General features: G+C 59.5%; 1 protein-coding gene across 2 annotated transcripts; it reads right to left on the bottom strand.

The window, feature by feature from the left end:
- Positions 1–1001: 1001 nt before the first annotated feature.
- Positions 1002–20701, bottom strand: TAS1R2 (taste 1 receptor member 2). Of its 2 annotated transcripts, XM_051858054.3 has the most exons (6): positions 20374–20701; positions 18090–18390; positions 14963–15718; positions 10586–10795; positions 4193–4316; positions 1002–2509 (listed from the first exon to the last, which is right to left on the bottom strand). In XM_051858054.3, exons 1-6 carry the CDS (start codon positions 20550–20552, stop codon positions 1581–1583), a joined length of 2499 nt encoding a protein of 832 aa, XP_051714014.1. In that variant the 5' UTR covers positions 20553–20701; the 3' UTR covers positions 1002–1580. The 2 variants fall into 2 exon arrangements, with proteins under 2 accessions (XP_051714014.1, XP_089155365.1); XM_089299239.1 differs by lacking the exons at positions 14963–15718; positions 18090–18390; positions 20374–20701 and adding an exon at positions 12621–12876.
- Positions 20702–27423: the final 6722 nt, after the last annotated feature.

Raw genomic sequence — 27423 nt, 5'->3', positions numbered from 1 at the left:
GTGAGGCAGTGGCTTGCGAGGACGGCCGGTGGGGGGACGGGGCTGATGGCGACGTAGCCTGAAGGTGACTCACGTGCACCTGCCACATGCCAGGCTCTGGGAGGAAACAGCCCCCTGCCCTGCCAGTAGAGACAAGTGGCCCCAGCCGTGCCCCCAAAGCCAGAGATTCAAGCCCAGTTCCTTCCAGCTCTGACCTTGAACTGGGAGAGAGGGAAACCAAGGGCAAAGGAGAGGCAGCCGCCTGCCTGGCCGCCCGTGTGCTTGTGGAAGTTGCTCCTGCCAGGGTCGGTGCTGAGCAAACCGTAAATCACCCCCAGAGGGGTCCCGGGCTGCCCCAGCATTGCTGCAGTGACGACCCCTCAAGGGCCCCTGGGTCCCGCCTGGGCCCGGGGGACAGCGGAGGAGGCTCTGAGCTTGGCTCTCCCACCCGCGAGGGGGTGCCCCTGAGCCAGGCAAGCCACTTCTCTGTGGCACCCTGAGGCCTCTGCACTGGTGAGCGGACAGGCCAGGCCTGGCCCCCCAACACTGAGAAGTTAGGGAGCCCTCCGAGGGGGCTTGGTGGGGGGAGGGGGTTGCACAGGCACAGCCATGCCCAGCAGCACGGTGCTCCACAGGGGCCCTGGGAGGTCCCCGAGGCTTGAGCGCCCCAGACCACCCGGAATTTGCCGGATAACAAGGGGAACAGGCCAGCTCCTGGATGCGCCACGGAATCCGAGGACTGGAAACAAGGCAAGCCTGATGTTCCTCAGGGTTCTGGGGACTCGTGGGTTTTCCGTGGCTGGCACTTATTGAGCACCTACTGTATACACTCTACACATATTGTCTTTGCTCCTTTAAGATCCCCGTGAAGCTGTTGGAGGTGGGGACGTGGAGGCTCAGGGCAGTAGGAATTGGCCTCAGGACACACAGCTTGGAAGTGGCGATGCGGGGATTTAAACCGAGCTCTCTCTGACCCCCCATGTCCTTTCTCAGGGCCCCTCTGAAGGCAAGACGCTCACTCATTTCACCCAAGGGAGTTTATTCATAGGTATTCAACTAAGCACACGCTGTGCCCAGCCATCACCGAGGGATACACAAAGGCCTGGGTCTGAGCCTTTAGGGAATCGGAAAATGAAACACGAGAGACAGGTGGGGAGCGATGCCCAGGCTGCATTCCTAGAGCTCACACTGGACCCCCCTCCCTCCCGCCCAAGCCACCAGCAGGGCTGCCCCCACCTTGAACGTGAGTGAAGGAAATGGCCCGGGACGACAGGTGCTTGCTGTGGCCACCAGATGGCGCTGTAAGCTGGCAGCGCAGCCTGCCCTTGGCGACCAACAGGTCACCTTGGGTCCTTTTTTCTAGAGGAGATGACCGCACTTGGCAAGCGAAACAGCCCACAGGAGTGGAACAGAGGACACCTGCTGATAAGCGGGTAAAGACAGCCAGGATGCAGAGACTGGCGGAGAAATAATGCCCAGCTGCAGTCCCGGTGGGGAGGAGTCCCGGGGGTGGCCGCCCAGCATCCTCCAGGCAGTGCCCAAGCACACCCTCCCCCGGCCCGCTCTGCTGCCGAGCCCAGGCCCTCCCCCTCCGGGTGGCTCTAGTCCCTCCTCATGGTGTAGCCCTGGATCACGCTGTTGAAGTAGCTGGGTGTGTTGCGCTCGGGGAAGAAGAGGATCAGGTAGCACTTGGGGCCGAAGTAGCCCAGGCTGATGGCCAGCAGGTTGAGCACGGTGACCAAGAGGTCCATGATGGTGACCAGCACCCCTTCGTAGATGGACATGAAGGTGCAGAGGGAGACGGTGGAGGTGAAGGAGAAGGTCATGCTGAGGGTGATGAACTTGGCCTCGTTGTAGTTGGTGGGCAGCTCCTTGCCCATGTAGGCGAAGGTGAAGCCCCCCATGGACAGCAGCAGGTCCAGGCTGGCGTTGAAGAGCAGCGTTTTGCGGTAGTTGGGGTGGCAGGAGAGGATCATGATGGTGGGGTCCTCGGGGTCCGCGCGGTGTGTGGGGTTGGTGGTCGTGGCCAACACGTTGCCCAGCACCATGGCCAGCTTGAGGGCCGTGAGGAGCAGCACGGAGACGTAGGCGCCGTGGTAGCGCACCCAGTAGCCGTAGGCGCGCGGGAGGCGGCGCGCCATCTTGAAGATGCACGCGATCTGGAAGGAGCGCACGGTGATGCAGGCGATGCAGACGGTGAAGCAGAGGGTGAAGAGGGCCTGGCGGCAGAGACACGTGAGCACCGTGGGCGGCCCCACGTACACCGGCACCACGGCGAAGGCCAGCAGCAGCAGCGCCAGCATCAGGAAGCACATGGGGCCCCCGGCCGAGCGGACCACGGGCGTCGAGGAGTGTCTCCAGAACACGACCAGGGTGCTGAGGGTGCTGAGGAAGCCCAGGGCGGCCAGCAGGGCCACCATGATGGTGGGGACCTCGTGCCACTCCAGGAAGGCCAGCCGCCGCTTGAAGCAGGAGGTGTCGTTCCTGTGCGACCACGCGTAACTCGGGCAGGGCTGGCAGTCAAGCTCATCTGCAGAGACCCACAGCCGCCGCCGTCAGCCAGGCACCCGCGCCCTCGGAGCCCCGCGCCCACAGCCCACCCTCACGGAGCCTCCTAACGTGCTGGTCAGATCCACACGGCAGCCCGTGTCACAGGTGAGGAAGCAGAGGCCAGCAAGGGGGAATACTTTGCCCCAACTCACAAAGCCAATGTGTCACAGAGGCAGGATTGGAATCCGGGTCTCCTACCAGCTAGGACCCCTCCCTTCCACGTTCCTCCTCCTCCGACCCGGTGGGGGAGACGTTCAACCACTGGGATGGACTCTGGAGGCCACGGGAGGGAGGCCAAGGAACTCACTAGCCAGCTTTTGCCTAGCACCTGCTGCGCGCCCTGGCCTCTGCCAGGCACAGACACACAGTAGGTGCTTTTACGGGAGATGAAAGCGTTCGCTTGATCTACTAATCAGTGAGGTCGGGAGAAGGAATTTGTTTTGAGCCCCGGTTCTGCTCTGTGCGGACAGAGATGTTGGCGTCCACCCTGCCAAGAGCTGTCGGTTCTTGTCACGGAAGTCACCCGCCCCCCGTCTCGCTGAGCAGCCACTGGGTGCTAGGACCCTGCTGGGCCCTGGGGAGACCAGGACACGAGCGGACGTCTAAGGTTCGTGGAAAACAGAATTAAGAGACAGGCTTCTTTGGTGCAAAGTCTTTGAAATCTTTGGGCGCAGTGGATTAAGCTGTTTTGACGCCAGGTTCCCATATGGGCGCCGGTTCAAATCCCAGCTGCTCCACTTCCGGTCCAGCTCCCTGCTAATGCACCTGGGAAAGCAGTGGAAGATGGCCCAAGTGCTTGGGCCCCTGCACCCACTTGGGAGACCCGGATGGAGCTCCTGACTCCTGGCTTCAGCCTGGCCCAGCCCCAGCCAGCTGTGGCCATCTGGGGGAGTGAACCAGTGGATGGAAGTCTTCTTTCTCTCTGTCTCTCCTCCTCTCTCTGTAACTCTGACTCCCAAATAAACAAACCTTTTAAAAAATTCATTTTGGAATCCACACATATGCGGGGCCTTCCAGAAGTTTGTGAGAAACGCGTGTGGTGAATAAACTGTATCAGAAATGTTTTGCACCACAATCACTTTCTCTCAAGTTCATTCATAAAAGATTGATTCACTTGAAGGCAGAGTGACTGAGAGAGGGGGAGACATGGGGCATTTGCTGGTTCACACGGCTGCACAGCCAGGGCTGGGCCAGGCCGTAGCCAGGAGCCAGGAGCCCCATCCGGGTCTCCCACGTGGGTGCAGGGGCCCAGGCACTCAGGCCATCATCCGCTGCTTTCCCAGCACATCAGCAGGGACTGGATCGGAAGTGGAGCAGCCGGGACCAGAACCGGCGCTCTGAAATGCGATGCTGACATTGCAGGCGGCAGCTTACCCTGCTGCACTACGACGCCGGCCCCATCTTTTAATCCCGTTTCTCATGAACCTTCCAGGTTCCCTCCTAAATCAGACACTGGCCTGCCTGCCAGAGAGCGTCCTGCAGGGAGATCTATCCACTCATTCATTCATTCATTCATTCATTGTCCAGTGGGCCCTGGACAGACATGGCCGCTGGTCCTCAGACACCTACAGCCCCCGGGGAGACCCCAGAGACCCTGCCAGAGGGAGGTGCCCCAGAGACCACAGGGGCGGTTGCGGGCAGGGGAGGGGCGTGCGAGCTGTACCTGCAGTTTGGTTGAGGAAGGTGCCGGGAAGGCAGTCGAGGCACTCGAAGCAGCAGGGGTGCATGCCCACGGGCTTTTTCCTCTGCCCGGGCCGGCAGCTCTTGGAACACATGGACACCGGCACCTGGGGCAGGTGTGTAGGACACCCTGAGGCTCCGCCTCTCGCACTCCGGCTCCCTGGCAGGATGCCCAGCCCCTCCCAGGAGGACTTGGATGCCTGATCGCCATCAGAGCTGAGTGAGACCCAGGCAGGGGCCTGGCCTGCAGCCTCCTGGTCTACCTTGAGCATTTTCAGTGATCCGGGCAATCCATGACCTGTGCTTGTGTCACTCTCTGCCGCTTGCAGCCCAGGCTCCTAGCTAACACGGCTCTGCAGGTGGACGAGAGCAGGCGGGCAGCGGCCGCGCCTATGGTCTTCCCTGCTCTATTTCCAGAGCCTAAAGCATACACACGTGTCTGATCGTTGGGCCCTAAAGGAGTGAATGAATGACACACAGAGGGGGAGGGTGCAGAGGAAGGAGACCCAAGGGCTGGGGCTTTGCATCCACATGGGGAAAGAGAACGGGGCTCCTGGCTGCAGCCTGGTCCAGCTCCGGGTGTTGTGGCCACCTGGGGAGTGAACCAGAGGATGGAGGAGCCCTTCCCCTGCCCCGCCCAGTAACTCTGCCTTTCAATAAATAAGACAAGTGTTAGAGGGAGAGAGAGAGAGAGAGAGAGAGCGCGCGCAATGGAGCAGATGCAGGGAGGAGGAAGGCAGAGTGGGTGGGGCAGGCGGGAATTGGGGTGCACAGTGGAGGGAGGGGAAGGTGGGGGTAGGGGAGCCCCATTCCAAGGCTGCTCATGGGTGCCCTGAGACGGGGCCAGCAGGAGGTCAGTGAGGTTCTTGAATGGGGAGTGAGCTGGGTTGTGTGAAAACCACACTGATGGGGGCCAGGGCCGTGGCGCAGTAGGTTAAACAGCCACCTGCAGCGCCAGCATCCCACATGGGCACCGGTTCGAGTCCTGGCTGCTCCACTTCCTTTTTTTTTTTAAAGATGTATTTATTTATTTGAATGTCAGAGTTACACAGAGAGAGAAGAGAGGCAGAGAGAGAGAGAGAGAGAGAGAGAGAGAGGTCTTCCATCCTCAGGTTCATTCTCCAGATGGCTGCAACAGCTGGGGCTGGGCCAGGCTGAAGTCAGGAACCAGGAGACCTTGCATCTGGGACTCCCACGCGGGTGCCGGGGCTCAAGTACTTAGGCCATTTCTGCTGCTTTCCCCAGGCCTGTTAGCAGGGAGCTGGATTGGAAGTGGAGCAGCTGGCACACAATCCGGCACCCACATAGGATCCCAACATCGCGGGCAGTGGCTTTGCCAGCCACGCCCGGCGCCGGCCCCTCCATCTTGAGAACTGTGGTGTGAGAGCAGAGGAAGAATAAAGCAGGCCGCTCTTCCTGCACTCACTGAGGCGCTGGAAAAGGAGACGCGGGGAGGGGAGTTGCGGGCATACAAGAACCGAGAGAATGATCCGGAAGCCGAATAAAAACAGCGCCCGAAGAGATGAGCTTGACTGTGTCACGTGGCAGTCACGGGTCCACTGCGACGGTCACCACTGGCTGAGCCACACGCAGACAGCATCCATCTAGACAGAAGCAAGCTCAGACGAGTGGCGTGGGTGATGGCCTCACCGGGGTGGGTGTGGGAGCCACTGGGGGCCACGTGCACGGATCCGGGGAGCCCTGACTCCGGGGCTCACAAGCGGAAACCTGAGTTCTTGTCGGTTCCATCAGAGACGGGGCTCCCAGGGCAACCCGCAGCCTCAGACGCTGGAGCCACGCGCCTTGGAGGACAGCGGGGTCCAGCGTCCCACAGCGGAAGCTGCCTCTGAGATAGCGAGTGGCAAACAAACCTGAAAAATAAGGCGCTCAGCACGGGGGCTGCATGCGGGCCGGCCGGAGGTGAGGACTGCTGGCCGGCCGGAGGTGAGGACGTGTGGCCACTTTCGTGAGCTCACCCAGCAGCCCCCCAGCTCTCCGGGGTGGAACTGGAGACTCATAGCCCCCCATGGGTTCCAGCGGGAGGAGGGGAGGAGTCACCATCCTGAGCCACAGCTCGGGCTGAATCTTCGAGCAGAGCTGTTTCACCATAGCCCAGCAAACGCGGGTTTTCCCAGAGCTTACCCGACACGGAGGAGGGGCGATTCGGGTGGGCAAGGGCAACAGCCTTAGATCCAGGCTGGTCCCTTGCCTGCGTGACCAAGAGCAGACCCCAGACCCTGCGTTCTTCCTCGACCAGCTGGACCCTGCCCTGACTGTTAGCCAACTCTCCCAAGTGCTCCCCGCTCTCTGAAGAGCTCAGCCCCGAGTCCCCCAGCCTGCCTACGCCATCAGCCTGCAGCTTGTATGAGAGCCTGCTCTCTGCTGGGGGACCGCAGGGGCCCTCTGCTGTGTCTCACTGGCCCTGAGCCCCTCTCGGGCTCGTTCCCGGAGAGACTGGTGCGGCTGTGGGTCTGGTCCTGCCTCCTCTGTGTCTTGCTCTTCTTTCCTTACAGGTTCCCAGTTCCAGCTCCTCCTGAGCCTTCCGGTCTTGTCCAAGGGTGGAGGGGGAGGGGCACTGAGAAAGGCTAGCCCAGGGGCACGGACTCCCTGAAAGCCAGGGTTAGAGGACACTCCCCCGCCCCGCCTTTCCACCACAGCCATCAGACCCTGCACAAAGGTTGGCAAAGCTCAGACTTTGTCGGAAGGCGTCTAGGGAAACCCAGAGGTGACAGCAGGGAGATCACAGCTACAGGAAACGGGACCTGTGGTCGGTCTCCCACCCAAGTCAACAGAAGCCCTCCCTCTCAAGTTCCTCAGTTCTCTTTGCCCAAACGCACCCCGTTTAGACTTTCAACCCCAAATCCCGAGGCAGGACAGCAGCCAAAAAACACCGTCGGAAGAGGCGAAGCACGCTTCTGCAGCAAACTCACGCGTGGCCTCTCCTTGGGAACCATCACGTGGAGAAGTTATGGCAAGTGATTCATTTGCCAAGGACCCCAGTTGTAAAAGCAGAAACCATGAAAGAAAGCATGCGTCATGCAAATTCTAAACACTAGCGCCAGCTGTAAAACCAGGGCCACAAACACGCTAGTAGGGATGAGCAATGCCGGTCCAACAGAGGCCAGACGTGGCTGAGGGAAGAATCGGTGCATTGGAAGCCGTGTTGGCAGAAATCCCCACAGTAGGGGGCAGAGAGAAAAAGTGGAGGAAAAAGAATAGGATATCCAGGGGTTATGGGACAATTACAAAAGCTATAAATACTCGCAATGAGAATAGAAAAAGAAGAAGCAAGAAGAGGAAGAGAAACAGAATGAGAGAGAGAAGAGATTTGACCTAATAATGGCAGTCAGTTTTCCAACGTTAATGACCACACCAGACCATAGACCCAGGGAGCGCGGAGGACCCCGACTAGAAAAAATACCAAGTAAGTGACGCCTGCAGCGTCATGGTCAGGCGCGAACAGTGAAGGCTCAGGGAAAGCTCAGAAGAGGTGGGGAGGGAGGAAAAGAGACGTCTGTAGCGACGGAAAAGTCCATCCACCAGATCCATACAGCCCCAGCAGGAGAGCCCCAAAATCCGAGAAGCAGAGATCCCGAGTGAAGGAGGAATGGATAAGTTAGCAGTAGTCAGTGCACTCTCCAATGTCCCACTTGCAGCACTGAATCGAACGACACAGAGACGGATAAGGACAGCACATATATAAACCAGTTAAGGCTGACCCCCACAGACCGCCGTCGCTCCCAGCAGCCGGAGGCACAGCCTTCTCCAGGGCCCTCGGAACGCTGTCCAGCATGAACTCTACTAACGTAGAAACGGCCAGAAAACAAGGTTTAGGGGCCGGCACTGTGGCGTAGCCGGTACAGCCGCTACCTGTGAAGCCAGCGTCCCATGTGGGCTCCGGTTCAAGTCCTGGCTGCTCCACTTTTGATCCAGCTCCCTGCTAATGCACCTGGGAAACCATGTGGGCTCCTGCACCCACATAGGAGACCTGGAAGAAGCTCCTGGCTCCTGGCTTTGGCTTGGCCCATCCTGGCTGTTGCAGCCATTTGTGGGATGAACCAGTAGATGGAGGACCTCTCCTCTCTCTCTTCCTGTCTCTTCCTCTCTCTCCCTGTAACTCTGCCTTTCAAATAACTAAATCTTTAAAAAAGAAAAAAAAAGAGGTTTAACCGATGTAAAAGGATTGAAACCATGCTCTCCAACCACAGCACAACGGAGTCAGAATTCAGCGATGGAAAGATATGTGGGGCGCCGGCGCCATGGCTCACTTGGTTAATCCTCCACCTGTGGCGCTGGCATCCCATATGGGCACCGAGTTCTAGTCCCGGTTGCTCCTCTTCCAGTCCAGCTCTCTGCTGTGGCCCGGGAAGGCAGTGGAGGATAGACCAAGTGCTCGGGCCCCTGCACCCGCATGGGAGACCAGGAGGAAGTACCTGGCTCCTGGCTTCGGATCAGCACAGCGCCAGCAGTACTGGCCATTTGGGGAGTGAACCAATGGAAGGAAGACCTTTCTCTCTCTCTCTCTGTCTATAACTCTACCTGTTAAATAAATAATATTAAAAAAATTTAAAAAAAGAAAGATACGTGGGGCATCCACACGGCTGTGCAACGAAGCCCACTGTTAAATAACGGGGCGGAGAGGGGTTCACAAGGGAAAGCAGAGATTACAGAAGCCACAAAGCTAGAAACACAAGACGCCTTCGCACCTACTGCACGACTCCAGCCACGCGCCGTCTAAGCTGTCAAACTCGCAGAAGCAAGGAGTGAGGCTGTGGGAAGGGACACCGAGAGCAGGTGTCAGGGGTGCGGAGGGGCGGGGACCTTCTTCCTGCCCAGGGCCACTCGGAGAGTTGGAGACTCAGGACATCGACATTTCCAGGCCATACAAATGCTCAGCTTAGAGATGCACCTGCTACAGATTTACGGGGTCTGGAGTCCCGCCTGCGACTGCCTTGGCAGCGCCGGACCCAGTGATTCCGTGGGCCGGGCTCGGTGTGGAACAGCTCGGGGTTCTGGCCAGAAAGGAGAGGCGGCAGAAGGCTTTGCCGTCCGCATTGCAGGCAGTTGAGAAGGGTCTGGTTAGCGCCAGGGACCTCGACAAAAGGGAGGAAACGGGGAGGGGGGGAGGAAGGGGAGGAGGGGAGGAGGGGAGGTGCAACGCGTCCTTTAGGCTGACTGTCCCCCAGCCCAGAGTGTCAGGTTTAGGGACGAAAACTCCCTGAGCGCTGCGGTGCCACAGTCCGAATGCTAAGCTAAGGTGGCGAATTCCACGCACCGTGCTTCTGCCACAGTTAACGATAAAGCCACTTTGAAAAACAATGCAAAACATGTGGGGTACTGTGCACATAGTACCCAGAGGGAAGCTGACGGCTGTAGATATCACCGGCACAGGCAGTGGAAGGCACAGCCGCTAGTCCCAAGGCAGGAGCTATAGACAGCAGGTGACAGCGTGAATGCTGTACGTAGGGAAACTCCACTGCGGCCAAGCTGTGCGGCCCAGAGCAGGTCCCGCAACCTCTCTGTGCCCTGTTTCCTGATCGGTAAAATGGACAGACTGGTGGCAGTTTACCAACCCTGAGCTTCCACCGAACCAACAGGAAAGACAGGGCCTGTGCCGTGGCTCACTAGGCTAATCCTCTGCCTGCAGCGCTGGTACCCCAGGTTCTAGTCCCGGTCGGGGCGCCGGATTCTGTCCTGGTTGCCCCTCTTCCAGGCCAGCTCTCTGCTGTGGCCAGGGAGTGCAGTGGAGGATGGCCCAGGTCCTTGGGCCCTGCACCCGCATGGGAGACCAGGAGAAGCACCTGGCTCCTGCCATCGGATCAGCGTGGTGCGCCAGCCGCAGTGCGCTGGCCGCAGTGGCCATTGGAGGGTGAACCAACGGTAAAGGAAGACCTTTCTCTCTGTTTCTTTCTCTCACTGTCCACTCTGCCTGTAAAAAAGGAAAAAAAAAAAAACAAAACAAAACAAAACAAAACAAAAAAAAACACAGGAAAGACAGGACCAGAGACTGTGCAGGTGCAGATGGTGACCCTACCAGCTACTGATCCTGAATCTACGGCTACTGATCCTGAACCTCCAGCTACTGGTCCTGAATCTCCAGCTACTGGTCCTGAATCTCTGGCTATCAGTCCTGAACCTCCGGCTACCGATCCCGAATCTGTGGCTACTGATCCTGACTCTGCAGCTACTGGTCCTGAATCTGCGGCTACTGATCCTAACTCTGCGGCTACTGATCCTGACTCTGCGGTTACTGATCCTGACTCTGCAGCTACTGGTCCTGAATCTCTGGGCATCCTCCTGGATGACAAGGGCCCTTGGCACCCCAGCATGAGCCCCAAGCCCCGCCCCTGCCCCCCCCACGCCACCCCCCGCTGACCGTGTTGTCCGGGGTGTGCCAGGAGACGCTGTGGGTGACTGTCAGGTGCTTCAGCATGGGGTAGTAGGAGGCAATGCTCTGGAAGGGGTTCTGGCTCTGGTCCCACTTCCACTGGATGATTTCCAAGCTCATGGGCACGTCCCCTTGCTGGTCGAAGAAGATCTTCTGCCCCTGGAGGGTGAAGCTGACGTTCCAGAGCTCCTTGAGTAGCTGGGAGGGTGGCAGGGGAGGGAGGCAGAGCTGGCATCAGAGCCCGGCCCCTCCCGCTAGCCTTGGTTGCACCACTGTCAAATGGGGCGGAAGCATTCGGGAAGGAGCGAGCCCGGGGGGCAGCGGCTGCCGCGCACTCTGCTCTGGGGTCCAACGCACTGAGTCTGGGTCTCTGCTCCACCCTTGCTGTGCGGCCTTGGACCTGCTGCTCAGCCTCTCTGAACCCCTGACCTCTTCTGCAAAATGAGGGCAGGAAGGAGCCCATCTCCTGGGCTCCGAAGCAACATGGGCTCATCTCAGGGGCTGAGAACCCTGCCCCAGCTCAGGCCAGCGGGAGCTCACCCCCTCCCGGGGACTGTCCCTGCACCTGCTCCTGCTCCTGGGCCCCTCCTGCTTCCCTGCACCTTAGGGTCAGCTCTCCCTCCAGTCTCGCCCCAGCCCACCCCAGCCCTGTCGGGGCAGAAGCTGGTATGCACTAGAACACACTTGCAACAGGGCATCCTGCAGCCTGAATTTCAGTCCTAGCCCTGCTCTGTTTCCTGTGTGACTCCGGGCAGCCCACTCAGCCTCTCTGAGCTAACCTCCAAAAGGCTTCCAGCTCAGATGACACATCGTTCTGGACTCCAGAGCCCACGTCACCTGGGGGGATGACGCACAGACAGGCAGGCAGCCCGCCCCAGCAGCGGGGCCCTCGCCTCCTCCCTTCCCTGCCCGGGGGAGAGGCGCTGGCTGAGGAGCCTCTCCGGAACCCGCACAGGCTGCCAGGCAGTGGTTTCGGGGCTGCAGGGGCGAAGGCGCTCTGACCAGGAGGGCAGCCTGCTGGTGGACATCAGCATGGCGGAAGCCTCTCGGGGCTCAGACCCTGGGTGTCCACGTCACCGCCCTGCAGGGGCCGGGCCAAGCAGAGCTGAGCAACCCGGGACTGGAGGGATGTAATAAATGACTCCTCCCCCCAAAGGGGTGGGGAAGCACTGTCCCTGTATTCACCCAAGTGGGCAGGGGCCTGGGCACCTGGGGGCTCCCCAGTTGGGTGTGAGCCCCGTTTCCCTTCCTTCACCCAGCCCCACACCCATGTGCAGCACTGGCTCCTCATCCCAGGCAGAGTCAGGTCCACCTCTCCAGCCGTGCCCTGCGAGGCCAGGCCTTGGAGTCAGAAGTGAGGGGGGAGGGGGAGGGGGAGGAAGTGCACTGTCAGCAGACAAGATGCATTCCTTATTGCCTGCTCAATAACCCCCCTCTGCACCACACATAGGACGAGTGAGGCTCTGAGACATCACATCGCTTGCCCAAGTTTGCACAGGAGTGCCCAGGGTTTGCGTCTGGGCCTCCCATCCAGCTTCCTGCTAATGCGCACCCTGGGAGGCGGCAGGGGATGGCCTGAATACTCGGGTCCCTGCCGCCCACATGGGAGGCCCAGACTGAGTTCTGAGCGCCTGGCTTAGGGCTGGCCCTGCCCTGGCTGTTGAGGGCTATTGGGGTGTGAGCAAGGAGAGAAGAGCTCTTGCTATCTCGCTCCTGCTCTTTCAAATGAACAAAAACCCCAACCACCACAGGCCCGGACCACGTGACAGTAAAGTTCCGCTCAGTTCGTCCCCACCTGCCTGTCACCACGTGGACAGAGGGCCCACGAGGGCGACACGCGGGAGAAGCGCCAGCAGTGGCGGCAGACAGGTAAGGAGAAGCGCCGACGATGGAGGCGAGCAGGCGAACCCAGCTGCAGATCCTGGCTCCCGTTGAAGGCCCGGAGGCCCAGTTGGGTTTAAAGGGATTCTGAGAGGACCTCGAACCTTGACCCTTGGTTCAGCACCCTGCTGGGCGTTCTCACCTGGACAATCACGGCCCCTCCAGACTGCCCTCCAGGATTGTCCCCGTAGCACGGGGAGCAGCACACGCAGCCAGCCGCCACCCTAAGTCCCCTCGTCACCCCCTCAGCTTTGCCTCTCATAGCTGCCGCCCTGCACCTGCCACTGTCCCTTCTTTGATTGACAGTCTCATCTGTGCGTTGGAAAGCAAGCACCTAGGGAGAGCGTCAACTCCCGGGGGAGCACGGCACAGACACGTGGACAGTGCCCATTCCTTCCCCCATCCTGAGAGTCAGCTGTGAGCCAGGCCAGTGCTGCCAGCCAGAGACACAGCCCTGGGTAAGGCTGATAGGGCTCTGTTTTTCCAGGCTTAGGCTGGGAGTTGGGGTGGGAGACAGAACGCACATAGGCAAATCAACACATTGGCAACCAGCTGAGCCCATGAGGACTAGAGATGGCATGGCCCAACGCCGGGCAGTGTGTGAGTGCTACATACAGTCGCACAGGTTGTGTCCTGCACAAGGGGATGCGGTTAGTGCCGTGCAGAGATGCCACATGTGGTTCACCAAGTGGGGTGCCCTCCCAGGGCCGTGTCCGCCTCCGGGACAAAGCCCTGCTTCTCCCTCTAGCGTCACCTGCAGCTCCCCACGATGCTGGCCTGACCTGGGGGCCAGGCTACTGCTCTCCCACTCTCCTCCAGGAAGAGCCAGTGCCCGCCCTCCCGTCTACTCCAGTCCTGCCTTCCCTGACACCCTCCGCCCCGCGACGGCCTCTGCCCTCCCTGTCCGGCAGCGGCTCTGACTTCCTGCTGCACTTGGCAGAGACGGACATAGTAACCATCCTCACCTCCTCCTGGCCTGGCACCCAGTAGGTGCTCAGGAAATCAGGACATCCTGACTGCTGTGCCGTGTGCCCTTTGGTCTGGGCTGCTGTAGAGGAAGGCACAGTCCTGCCAGTTGTGGCTGGGAGAACCATGGCACAGTGGGCCAGGCCCAAGTTCAAGGTCATGGTCACTCACCACTGGGCCAACACAGGCAGGTCACTTCGGCTCCCTGCCCCTCGGGTCCCTATCTGTAGGTTCCCGGCTGCCTGACAGTCCAGCCAGAGACACACTGTGTGCTGGACACAGTCAAGCCCCCGTGATAATCACGTGTTCTCCCCAGGCGGCAGGACACGTGGCCACAGGTAGCTTTCCCTGCTGGCACAAGGATTCCTTTCCAAAAGTAGCTGTGTACTTTTAGAGATAAGAGCATAGTTCCAGGTTGGGCCCTGAGATTACAGGGTAGAAACGGCAATTAAAATAGGAGCAAGGGGCCAGCGCTGTGGCGTAGTGGGTAAAGTCGCCGCCTGCAGTGCTGGCATCCCATATGGGCGCTGGTTCAAGTCCCCGCTGTTCCACTTCTGATCCAGCTCTCTGCTATGGCCTGGGAGAGCAGTGGAAGGTGGCCCAAATCCTTGGGCCCCTGCACCTCCATGGGAGGCCTGGAAGAAGCTCCTGGCCCCTGGCTTCAAATCAGCACAGCTTCAGCTGTTGGGGCCATCTGAGGAGTAAACCAGTGGATGGAAGACCTCTCTCTCTCTCTCTCTCTCTCTCTCCACCTCTGTCTCTCTGTAACTCTGCCTTTCAAATAAATAAATCTTAAAAAAAAAATAGGAGAGAGAATTCTTCAGTGCTAATGAAGTGCTCTGTTAAGGAAGTGGACAGCTATTTGGGGAGCAGAGAGGGGGCTGGAAAGAGGGGAGAAGGGGGAGGTGGCTGAGGGCTAGCGTAGGAAGCCAGTCCCAAACTGTGACAAAGCCATGGCACTCGCTCAGAGAAGAGACACGAGCGGCAAAGTCTGAAGTGTGCATCGCTCACGGACCCCTGTGCCCCTGTGCCGCCCAAGTCTTCATGGTCAGGTGCATGCACGTGTGTGTAAGTACCTGCACGTATGTGTGCGTGCACCTGTGCATTGTGTACATGCGTGCATGTGTGTGCATACGTGTGCGTATGTGTGGTCAGGAAGATACAGATGCAAACTCCAGATCTGACTCCAGAGGAAGCAGAACCGGGCAGTGCGGAGTCCACAGCCTGATGCTGGCCCAGGAGAGAACACAGGCCCATCCCCCACAGCGGGAGCCATCGGACTTCTTCTAGAGAGTCCCAGCTGAATCTCCAAGGACGCACTCTCCTGGACTCACTGTAGAGGGAATTTGGGGTTGGCACTAGGAAGGACCTCTGGCTCCGTGTGACGTGGGCAGGGACGCCCCCATCACCTCTCCACCCCTGTGTCCAGAAACCACCCCGCCCCCATAGTGAGAGGGTGCCCTGCCGTTTCCATGGCAACCGTGGAGCCTGCACCTGTCAGCCTGTGGGGGCCCTCACCTGCCACGGGTAGACCACGACCTTGGCACAGCCGGTCTGGTTGCAGCGGAGGAAGCGGTGCAGGGCGTGGGCCACAGCGTAGACGGCCGTGTACACGCTGTAGACCACGCGCTCTCCCGACTGTGTGAGGATGGTGCTGTAGGTCGCAGTGGTGTTCAGGCAGTTGTCACAGTCCTGGTTGCAGGTGGTCCTGTTGGGTGGCGGTGGCCTGGTCTTGGTGCGGCGCACGCGGAACTCGCTGAAGCCCGGGATGGGCACTGCCTGGACGGTGAGGCCCAGGAAGGTGCCGGCGCCTCTCAGCTTTTTGTGCAAGACGGGGTCGATGGCCCAGGACTCGGAGGCGATCCACACGATGTCGCTGAATTTCCAGAGCTGCACCTCGCGGAAGAAGTTGTGCAGGGACAGCTCGGGCGAGAAGATGACCACCACGTGCGCCGTGCTCTGCCGCAGCTTCTGCAGGATGCTGGCCAGGCGCTCGCGCTCCGCCGGGGTCTGGGACTGGTTGGGCTCCGGCGTGGGCAGCACCTCCTGGAAGGCGATGCAGATGTCGCTGCGGGCCAGGCGGGTGCTGAGCGCCTGGCTGTTGTCGCGGCCGTAGTCATCGTTGCTTATGAGCACAATGATCCAGTTCCAGTGGAAGTGCAGCATCAGCTGCACCATGGCCTCCACGTGGTGGCTGGCGCTGGGCACGGTGCGCAGCATGGCCGGGAAGCGCTCCTTGTTACGCAGCTGGTCGCTGATGGCGCTGTAGGTGATCTGCCGACAGGAGGGCCCGGCGTTAGCAAGGGCGCCACAGGACTCCACCCGCCGTCACCTTCCTGGCAGGCATTCAGTTTACGCCACCATTACCACGGCCATCGGGCAGTGACCTGTGACAGGAAGCCACCGTGGGCCAGACTCTAGGCTGGGTGCACCACATCGGCACGGTCAACGCGTGGGGAGCACCTACAGTATGCCACACCCTGGGCGAGGTGGCATACATCATTCTCATTCCCATCGTCTAGAAACACTTATTGAGCGCCTACTGTGTGCATCTCTGAGCAGAGCAGCTCCTCCTCACCTTCACCATCACCATCAGCCCAGCACTCACCACATTTCTCCCCTTGGCCTCCCAGCCCCCTGCCAGGGTCTCCTCTCCCCCTTGTCCACCCGCTCTCCCTCTGTGGCCGTCCCATCCAGTCTCCTGGCTGGAAGTACCAGCTCCGTGCCACTGCCCCTGGTGGCCTCGGCCTGGGGCCTCTCTCCAGGACTTCAGGGTGGTGTTCACGGCTGCCTGACACACGTCTCACAGGAACACATCCCAGCCTGAGGTCCTGCTCTCCTCTGAACCCAGCTCGGCGGACAGCAAACCCTCCCTTCCAGTCACTCGGACCAAAACTTTCGGTGTCACCCTTGGATCTTCTCTCTCACGCCAGCCACGTTCCATCCGCCAGCAAATCCTTCTGGATCCACCTTCTGTGCGTGTCCCTCCCGAGCCTGCCCCCTCCCCACCCCATCCTGGCCTGGAGGTGAGAGGATCCCTGCGCCTCGTGCCCCACAATCTGCATTTCACGGGGCAGCTGCGTTGACCCTGCTCACGCCCACGTCCCATCACGGTGCTCCTCTCGGGTTACCCAGGAAAAGCCAGAGTCCCGCGGTGGTCCCTGAGGGGCTTCCTCACATGCCAGCCCTCCCCCCTCAGGCTGCCTGGCCTCCTAGCCCCCCTCTCCCCTCCACCGCCTGGGTTGCTCACCTGGCTTCATGCACACACCAGGCACCTCTCATCCCCTCGCACTGGTGACACCCCTTTCTGGAAGGCTCTTCCCTGAGACACCTGCCAGCTCCCTCTCTCGCTCTCCCGTCCTTGTCCCGTTCATTGTCAGTGAGCCCCACCTGCCGCTCGGCTGCAAACTGCTCCTTCCCTATAGCCGTTCCAGTCCTCTTTCCAGCACCCAGCAGCCCCAACTCTGTCCTCCATCTCCTGCCTGACCCACCTTCCAACACCCTGGGCCACTGATGTATTCAGGCTGGCGAGGCTGTCTCTCCCCACCCGCGGGGGCGCTCCTTGATGCTGGCTGGTTTTGTCCCCAGCACCTAAAACAGTACTTGGCATGCAGTAGGCACTCAGTAAATATTTGCTACAGGAACAAAAGAGTGAACTCAGCCCTGGTCTGGATGCTTCAGATAAAAATGTCAGCGCTGGGGCAGGCAGTGGGCACAGCAGCTCAGACATCATCTGAGGCTCCTGCATCCCTTATCCGAGTCCTGATTCGAGTCCTGGCTCCTCCGCTTCCAATCCCGCTTCCTGCAATAGCTGCTGGTTCAAATACTTGGGTCCTTGCCATCCACATGGGAGACTCGGATGAAACTCCAGGATCCTGGCTTTGACCCGACCCAGGCATGGCTGTTGTGGGCATTTGGGGAGTGAATCAGCAGATGGAAGATGCGTGTGTATATGTATGTGTGTGTGTGTGTGTGTGTGTGTGTTACCTTGAAAATAAACAAAAGTCAAGAAATACTTTACAATATTCATTGAGCACCCACTGTGTGTGAGAGCTTTGGCAGCAGTAACTCCAGCAGTGGTCAGGACCTACTGTGTGCCAAGTCTATGCTGGCCACGCTCTAGTGGACAGATGCTCTCCACCGGTGCTAGATGAGGCACTTTCAATCAGGCTGATGGTGGCAGTTAGAAAAGCCGGAGTAACCCTAACAGCACTTCCTGGAGGACCTCCTATGAGGCAGCTCTTGGGCTGAGCCAGTGTACGGACAACGTGGAATACTCTCTGAGTTTTCACTCACGGGCAAGACGCTTTACATAATAACAACAGCCTACTGCGTGCCAGGAACTCTTTCAAGTTGAACACCTCCTTCTTCCGACCGTCCTGGGATGCAGCTCTCAGGCTCCCACTTTACAAGTAGGGAAACTGAGGCCCAATGGAGTTGAGAGATTTGCCAAAGGTCTGTAAACCCCCAAAGCCTGAACTGACCCACAGGCTGGGCTGCCTTCCCAAGGTTGCGATGGATGTCCTGACCCTGCACAGTCCCTAGCCCCTCCCCCATGACTGACAGGGGGAAGCGGCTCTGAACCCTGCGCACAAGCACCATCCTGTCCCTGCCCATCCTCTTTGCCTGAGCCCCGGGGCCTCACCTGGGGGAGAAGAAGGAGAGAGAGGAAGTTGGCCACATTGATGGTGGACTCAGAGTTGTCAGGGCCAATGACGGCCACCACGCGGGGCACGTAGGAGCTGTAGTCGTCCAGGATGGGCAGGAAGTAGTCGTCTCCGGCCAGGAAGTAGAGCACAGGCTGCACGTTGTTGGAGATGTAGCAGACGTCCACCATCTCGTAGCCCAGCCGCACGCCCGGCAGCAGGCCGCTCTGGTTGTTGATCTCCTCCACGGCAAAGCGCATGGCTTGCATGAGGTTGTAGCCGAGCACTTTCACCTCGTACCTGTCGGTGCCACAGCGAGGGTGGGGTGGGAGCAGGTGCAGGGTGAGGGGGGCAGGGATGGGACAGCCAGCCTGCTCCCCCCCGCCCAGCACAGGAAAGCCACGGAGAAAGAGCCGCTCCAGAAGATCCCGGCATTTTCTCCGCATAATTGTCACCATACCACCTCTCTAGGGTCGCCATCACCCCTGTGACCATCACTGGTGCCAGGATCCCTGTGGCCACCATCGCAGCCACCCCTATGATTCCTGCCACCTCTCCTGAGGTCTGCTAATGTGACTACTATTACTCCAAATAAGCTCTACGATCAACCACTACCCCTATTGCCAATATCACCACCACCATCATCATGTCACCACATTCTTGTGACCACCATCACCACAATCACCATGGTTACTGTCATCACCATGATCACCATGGTCACACCATCATTACCACCAGCATAGCTTCCACTATCACCACCGTCACACTACCACCATCATCAGGACCACCATCATCACCATCAACACTACAATCATTACCATCACAACCACCACCATTACTACCACCATCCCCACCATCATACCCACCACCATCATCACCACCATCATCACCATCATCACCACCACAATCATTACCATCACCACCATCACCATCCCCACCATCATACCCACAACCATCATCACCACCATCACCATCACCACCATCATCACCATCAACACTACAATCATTACCATCACAACCACCACCATTACCACCATCATCACCACCATCATACCCACCACCATCATCACCACCATCATCACCATCATCACCATCCCCACCATCATACCCACAACCATCATCACCACCATCATTATCACCATCACCACCATCACCATACCCACCACAATCATCATCACCATCATCACCATCATCACCACAATCATTACCACCATCACCATCACCACCATCATACCTACCACCATCATCACCACCATCACTATCACCACCACCACCATCACCATCACCACCATCATTATCACCATCACTACCATCGCCATCACCACCATCACCACCATCATCACCACAATCATTACCATCACAACCCAACACCTTCACCATCACCATCAACATCACCACCATCACAACCACCACCACGGCCATCACCACCACCAGCATCACCACCACCACCACCAGCACAATTACCATCATTACCATCATCACCACCCCATCGCTATCCTCTTCACCATTTCGTTATCACCAGTACTACTGCTATCAACAGTGTCAACATCAGCACCACCATCACCCCATCACCACTGTTACCTTCCTTAGACTCCCCGCCATTACGCCACGTGTCAGGAGATGCCATGTCATGTTCGGCACCATCTCTGGCACTACCACCCTCGCCACCCCCGACGCCACACAGATGGTGCAGCAAGCGCTTCTGGTCTTTTACACGTTCCTTCCTTTCTGTCTGTCTCCCAGAATGCTCCATCTTCTCTGAACGGACAGATACTGCATAAGCCCAGGCTGGCTCTAGCGTGCCACCCAGTCTCCAAGTTGCTGCCATCCCAAGAGTCCTACAGAAAAGTGGGGGGAGAGGAGACCCCCCTCCAAGTCCTGGGAGCACCCCTACTCCCCACCAGGACTTTAAAAATACAAACCTTCCCCCCACCCCAGTCTGCAGAAAATCACGCTCTTCCTCCCAAAGCCTTGGCACCCGCATTCTAGAGCCCCTGGGCCGTGGGCTCACAGGAGCCCCCAGTTGCCAGAGCGGGTGCAGGTGGATTAGACCTAAAACCTTTCCAGGCTCAAACGTCTCGCCACGTTATAAACAGACACGCCCTCGGGAACACCAGGTCTCCGTGTTTCAGAACTTGATCGCCAAAGTTGTGGTGCCATGGATCGTGGGGGGCCTCCCCGGGGACCAGCAGGGTGGCTCCAGCACACAGGGTTGGGAGGGATGAGGAGCAGTGTTCTGAGCGAGGCGTCTCCCCCCACCCCACCCTCACTCCGGACACTCACTCCTCGCACTTGGGCACATGCAGTTGGTTTTGGCCAGTGGTCTTCACGTTGGCATGAAGTGTAAAAAGGCCACCCAGGAGGTAGTCCCCACCCAGGTAGAAGTCCGAGTTCTCAGCCGGCTCAGCCAGGACCTGCAGCAGGAGGAAGAAGGAGCAGGCTCTCCTGGCCTGGGGCCCCATGGCTGGCCAGTGGCAGTCTCAGGAGGGACTCTGCCTCGCTGGAGACCAGGCAGCTGGACACCAGGGCATTTGCACAGACATTTACATAGTGACGGTCCGGGTGAAGGTTCCGGGGCAGGGGAGAGGGGTGGAGAGGAGGCCAGCGGTGGGATGATCCTCTGCTGGCACACACTGAGGCCTGGGTGTCCTGCTGAGGGGCCACACCCCAGCCACCTGCCACTCAGCTGAGAACAGGGCCTGTGCCCCTGTTGCTTCAAGCATTTGCGAAAAAGGCACAGGTGCTCAACCTAAGTAGCCAACAGAGACAGAGTCTCCCAGGACTGCTGGATTCATTGCGGAGAAGCACTGCATGGGCTCATGCAGGCCACTGCGAACCCTGGGCGTGCTCACCGCTACAATCAGTCATTTCAAGAAATAAGACAAAGCCAAAATAAGAAGGATTGCATAAGTTATTTTGAAGCAATTATCTTTGGTGACAACGATCCATAGCCAAGGTGGCGTCAGCCGGGCGCACGGCCCGGCTGGGGCTTCGCTGTGTGAGCTCACGGGAGAAAGACCTGGGCACCAGGCTGTGGTCCCAGCAGGGTCTCTGGGGACTGTGAGGCCCCCAGCTTCACAACCCCCTGGATTCTATTTATTTTTGTTTTGCTAAGGCTTGGCTCGAGCGACTCCATTTTGGGCTTGGCACGTGGCAACGTGCAGATGCTCAGAAAGCAGAAACCGTGTTCAGCAAGAAGCAGGCCTCCTGCGAGGGCTCTCGTGTGAGGCTCACAGTAGCTGGGACCGTCCCCAACCCCATTTCACGGGGAGCAGGCAGAGGCCCCGAGAAGCCAGAAACACCCAGGCTGCACCACTGGCAGAGCCGGGATTCAAACCAAACAGTCTGACCCCAGGGCTGGCACTTAATTGCCATGCCATGTGACACCTCCAGGTCATTGCTTTGACTAAAAAGCAACAGCAGGGGGGCCGGTGCCGTGGCACAGCAGGTAGGGCTACTGCCTTCAATGCTGGCATCCCGTATGGGCACCTGTTTCCAGTCCAGTCCTGGCCACTCCACTTCCAATCTAGCTCCCTGCTAATGCACCTGGGAAAGCAATGGAAGATGGCTCAAGCGCTTGGGCCCCTGCACCCACGTGGGAGACCCGAATAAAGCTTCCGGCTCCAATCAGGCCCAGCCCCATATTTGCGGCCACTTGGGAGTGAACCAGCAGAAGGAAGATCTCTCTCTCTCTGTTTCTCCCTCTCTCTCTGTAACTCTGCCTTTTCAAATAAATAAAATAAATATATATTTTAAAAAAGTTCAGCCCAATCCATTAACTGTTTAAAAATTAAAAAAAAAAAAAAAGGCAATAGGAGCAAGAGTATGGGAGAATGGGTGGTGGCCAGGAGGGAGGGCTGGCCTTGCTCCCTCTCACGGCTGCCATCTGTGAGCCCACGGGGACCGAGCCCCTCTGGGTGTCCCCCTTGGACCTCATGACAAGGGACAGAGATGGGGCAGAGGCAGAAAGGAAAGTTAGAAACTCCTACAGGCAAGGATGACCACCCCCAGGGAGTCGGATGGACAGAGACGGCTCCACGCAGACTTGTGTCAGCCCGTGTGGCACAGGAGGCAGAGCGGGGGCCAGGTTTGTGTCTGGAGCAGAACTTGGGGCTCCGGGGAGGGCAGTGCACACTGGAAGGTGCTGAGTGTGGCTGACGAGAGGGTCTGCAGAGATCCCCAACCCTCCCATCGCAGAGAGGGAAACTGAGGCCCACACAGGGGCAGCCTCCTGTCTGGACTTCAGGTGGCTGCCCCCCAGCCCCAGCTAAGTCGATCAAAAGTATGTGAGGCCAGCCCCAAGGTGTCACCGAGACAGGGTAAGGAGGAAGCCGGGCAGGGCCAGCCTAGGGGAAGCAGGAGATAAATGGCGCCCGTGAGCACGTGCAGTGGGCTCCACCATCCTGTGTAACTCTGCCTCGAAAAAAACTGCTTTAGTGGAGAGATAGAAACCGAGGCAGGGAGAGAGAGAGAGAGCCCCCAGCCACTGATGCCCGCAACAGCCAGGACTGTGTCAGGCCAAAGCCAGGAGCCAGAAACTCAATTTGAGTCTCCCCCGTGGGTGGCAGGGACCCAGGGACTTGAGCCGTCCCCTGCTGCCTCCCAGGGTGCTCTTTAGCAGGAAGCTGGGACCAGAGCAGAGCTGGGGCTCACTCCCAGGCCCTCCCATCTGGGATGCGGGCGGCCCGAGCTGCGTCGTACCTCCCAGGCCAGACACCTGCCCCCGTTCTGCCTGATTGCTTCTGCGATCTCCCCGTCCTGCAGGAGAGGTGCAGAGAGCAGCAGTGACTCCTTCGAAGCCCCAAATCGAGTGTGCGGACTGGAGCAAGCTAAGACCCTCATGGGGTCCTCCTGGGAGTGGTGAGGGCAGGAGTGGGGCATCCCACTGGTGCAGAGCCGCTTCCTGTGGCTGTGGATGGACAATGTCTCTGAGGGCACAGCTCTGGAAGGAGCTTCGAGGACCTGGCTTCTGGTCCAGCTCTGCCCCAGTGTGCAGACAAGTCACTTCCATTCTCCCAACCTCAGTGTCCCCATCTGTAAAATGGACTCGGTGCTTCTGAACACGCTGAGAGTGAGGACCCTTCTGGGATCCCAAGGAAAGCCTTGCACACAAACACACCACCCCCTAAACACGGCTGTGGATCCTAGTGCAGGGTGCTGCCAGCCCACGGGGCGTGTCCACGGACTGTGGGCTCAGGTGACCTCTAGGCCACTCCAGCCTTGACATCAACCAGGAGGGGCGAGTGGATGCATCCTATGTGTTAAAGGACCCGGAGTGCCACGTCACTGTCATCTTCCTTCAGTGCTACACACAGACCATGAGCCCCAGTGTGGCCCCACACAGCTGTCCCCCTCGGGGTCCAGTCCAGGGCTGAGGTCCCTATGTACACATCTGTGTGGCTGCCGGCTGCAGAGAGAGCAGACAGCCGTGGCAGCCCTATGCAAAGCACGTGGCCTAGGCAGAGGGGCCGCTCCGGCAGGGCAGGCCCGGGAGCTGCCCATTTTCCTTGGCAAATGCTTGCCCGGTGCTCCCAGACAGGAAGGGGCTCAAGACCCAGAGGGGCTTCCCCGACCGCTTGCCTCCCCCCGCCCTGCCGGCTGGACCAGGGCAGGGGCACAGGAGTGGGGCTGGGGGCTGCATGAGCTCCACCCCCACAACCTGTCCCTGCCCTCTGTTCTCTGGCCACCGCCAGCCCCTGCTCCTAGCAGCACAGCCGCAGCTCCAGCGCAGCTGAGGGTGGGGACAGCGGGCTGTGAGACAGTTCTGAGACAGCCCCAGCCCCTCGCTTTGCAGGAGGAAGACTGGAAGTCCAAAGAGCCAGCGTTCTGGGGGTCCCCAGGGTCAGCTAAGGTCATGTGGGGGGGGGGGACTCTGCTGTGGTGGGGACACCTCCTGGGCCCAGGACCCACCAACACCTCCTCGCCAAACTCTTGGCTGCTGTCCTGGAGCAGGCGGCATCTCAGCCAGGAAGAGATCTGGAGGTTTCGAATGACCACAAGTTCAACTAACGCCAAAAGGGCGGTGGAGGCTCCGGCCTACAGGAAAGGGAGCGACCCTGGGGAGCCTTGGCAAGGCGGGCTCCAGCGGCCCCGCACCTGCCCATCAGAGTTGTGGGAGGCTTGCCGTCCCCACTGTCCAGGCAAGGAAGCCAAGTGGGGCGGCGGAATGGCCCAGGGTCACTGGGACTTGAACACAGGGCTGGTGGCACTCCAGGGCTCACACGCTCTCCATTGCACCAAGTCGAAGGCTGGATTAAAAGGAACAGACGAGGGCCGGCGCCGCAGCTCACTTGGCTAATCCTCTGCCTGCGGCGCCAGCACCCCGGGTTCTAGTCCGGGTTGGGGCGCTGGATTCTGTCCCGGTTGCCCCTCTTCCAGGCCAGCTCTCTGCTGTGGCCCAGAAGTGCAGTGGAGGATGGCCCAAGTGCTTGGGCCCTGCACCCACATGGGAGACCAGGAGGAAGCACCTGGCTCCTGGCTTCGGATCTGTGCAGTGCGCCGGCCACACGCGCCGGCCGTAGTGGCCACTTGGGGGGTGAACCAACAGAAAAAAGGAAGACCTTTCTCTCTCTCTCTCTCTAACTCTGCCTGTCCAGAAAAAAAAAAAAAAAAAAGGAGCAGACGTGGGAGGAGCTGACCCCCTATGTGGCGAGGTCATCAGCCCTCCCGTGAGTGGATGATCGTACAAGTAACAGCTCACGGTGACTGAGCCCTTCCAGGGTGAAGCTGGTTTTCACCTTTAGCCGGCTCCACTGTAGGAAAGAGCACGGTCAGCACTCTATCCCCATTCTATACCCGGAGAGACTGAGGCTCAGAGAAGTAAGTCATGTGACTCGGCCAAGGTCACCCAGCCAGGATCCCGATTCAGGAGGACTCCAGGCTGCTGTCCTTGGCACCCCGACAGGAGGTCACTGGACAGAAAGCACTCAGACACTGCCCCTGACGGAGCTGGGGACGTCCAGCCTGGGGGGGGAGGGGCAGGAAGCTTGTGGCAGGGGCCTGAAGGGCTGGGATGGGGACAAGGGGGTGGGCACGTTGTGTGGGGCTCTAGAGGGCCCAGCCTGGTCAGGGGCCGGCCAGCAGGCTTTGACTCCTCCCAGCTTCTTCACAGCCACCCCCAAACAATGAGACATGAGCCCCTGCTGGATAAATGATGGCAGGTATCACACCACAGTGTTGGAGGCTTCCTGCCTGGCACAGGTCCCTCAGTTTTAGCTCCAATGAGAGGCTGGGTGACTCTGTGACGCTAAGATCTGACCACCCGGGATCCCAGTCCTGGCTCTGCCACTTGCTGGCCTCCCCCAGGCATCTGTCTCCTTGAGCCACACTCGCCTCCCGACCATGCCCCGCCCCCCGCAGTGCACTCCAGCCATGCTGGGCCAAACGAGGGACTGAGGCCCACTGCCTGGGCACTTGGGGCTGAAGGCAGGCACGGCAGAGGCCTGGACAGAATTCTGATGTGCCCGGCAGGGACCAGGACAAGCAGCGCAGGTGCAGCCATTGGCACAAGATCTGTTTCTGCCCCTGCCTCAGTTTTTCATCTGTGAAATGGGGCTACCACAAGACCTCCTCCCTCCCAGGCTGGTGGGGAAGCTCCAGGTTAGTTGGTGGGGGCACCTGGCCAGTTAGCAGGACCTCTCCTCCTTCCTGGGCACGCACGTGTCGAGGTCCAAACTAAGAAGTCTCCGTTACTGAGCACCTCACTGGGCCAGCACTTTGAGTATTTCATTTGATCCCCAGCTCCAGGAGGAAGGTCAAGTCTGAGGCTGGAGCGGGAAAGGTGCAGGAAGAGACGTGAAGACTGGGACTTGAGCCCAGGCCTGTCTGGCCATCGGAGATGTGGGACCGCAACTCAGCTGGGTCATTTCCTGCCCAGGGACCAGTTACTCAGCCTGTGCCTCATTTTCCTCACCTGTGAAAGGGGAGTGGCTGGACGAACGCCACGGGGCTGCTTAGGATCCGAGGAGCATCCTACACAACACCCGGCACACAGCCCAAGTTCAAGGAGCAGCGCCTGTTACCTGTTACCATTCGCCCCCAGCAGAACAAGAGTGGGGACGATCGCGACGGAGATGTGGCTCTGCACCTGCTGCTTCCTCCAGCCCCCCAGGAGTTCCAGGCCGGCCTGGTGGCCAGCAGCCAGCACAGGTGCCCTCTCATTTCCTTAGAGTGCACGCTCAACTGGTGGCCTGTGGGACAGCGGTGACGGCGGCATCCGGCCTCAGTCAAATGGTTCACGCTCCAGGCCCAGGGCTGGGTCCCTGGCCACAGCAGGGAAATGAGGGGCTCCTTGGGCCACCGCACACACGGGGACTTACTGTGGTAACCATGCAAAGAAGCCGCAGGTTCTGAGCAGGAAGGGGGCCTATGAGGGCCTGAGTCTGGGCCCGAGGGAGGGCGGAGAGAACAGAGCCCAACAGCTTTGCAGCAAAGGTGGGGGCTGGGGGAGGGCGCGATAAGAAGACAGTGGTAGAGGAGGGGCTTGGAGGTCGGGGACCTGATGGAGCAGCTGGGTCCAACAGCGCTGGGTCCCAACCCGCCTCCTAGTCACCGCCGTGGGGCTCTACCCACCCCTCCATCAGCCCCGACACAGGCTGCCATGTTAGGTCACTGTCAAGGTGAGAGGAGACCAGGCGGGTCAGCTCTCGGCCAGCAATCCCCCCGCGTGACCTTGGCCAACTGCACTACTTCCTCAGCATGACCTTGAGCCAGCCCCACCCGCTTCCATTGACAGAGCCTACATGTCGCCGCCCTCCCCTCCCTCAAGCTCAGGCCTGGGCACAGTCACCCATGGGCTCCCTGCTGGAGCCCAGCTCCCTCTTACATAAACCCCTGGCAGCTGCTGAGAGAGCCGGGGGAGGAGCGGCTCTGCCAAGGGGCGGAGTGTCCCCCTGCCTGCCTCTGGACGGAGACCCTTCATGCCCACAGCCCTGATGGAGGGGCCCCGGGACAGGGAGGTGTCTCAGGAAACAGCCCCTCTTCTGTGACCCACAGGTGGCGAGAGGCCCAAACACCCATCTCCCCCAGCCCCAACAGTCAGCTCCTGCACGGGCTCCCACCCAGAGATTCTGGGCTCAACAGGCTGGTCCCCACCACCACCACCACCAAGTCGTCACTTAGCCAGCCGAGCAGGAACTTCCAAGGCCATCTGCACGGTGTGTGGCCATGGGGTGAAGGAGACGGGGTTTGGAAGCAGAGACTCGGGTTTGTGTCGCAGCGATACTTCCCCCGGAACTCAGCCTCCTCTGGGACCGCTGTGAGTGAGGACACAGGCAGAGTCCGTGGCGCCTGAGTTAGGGCTCCCGAGACAGAAATAACAGGATGCGCACACAG

Source organism: Oryctolagus cuniculus, chromosome 7 (genome assembly GCF_051225735.1).
Source record: "Oryctolagus cuniculus isolate XC-2025 breed Fujian yellow rabbit chromosome 7, ASM5122573v1, whole genome shotgun sequence".
NCBI classification, from domain to species: domain Eukaryota; kingdom Metazoa; phylum Chordata; class Mammalia; order Lagomorpha; family Leporidae; genus Oryctolagus; species Oryctolagus cuniculus.
This window is presented reverse-complemented; position numbering and strand designations above follow the sequence as displayed.

Coding starts and splice junctions, on each gene's coding strand:
- TAS1R2 (XM_051858054.3), bottom strand. CDS start 20,552: ATGGGGCCCCAGGCCAGGAGAGCCTGCTCCTTCTTCCTCCTGCTGCAG. Junction 18,391..20,373: donor CATGTGCCCAAGTGCGAGGA/GTGAGTGTCCGG, acceptor TGGCACCGACAG/GTACGAGGTGAAAGTGCTCG. Junction 4,317..10,585: donor GGCACACCCCGGACAACACG/GTCAGCGGGGGG, acceptor CACCTGCCCCAG/GTGCCGGTGTCCATGTGTTC.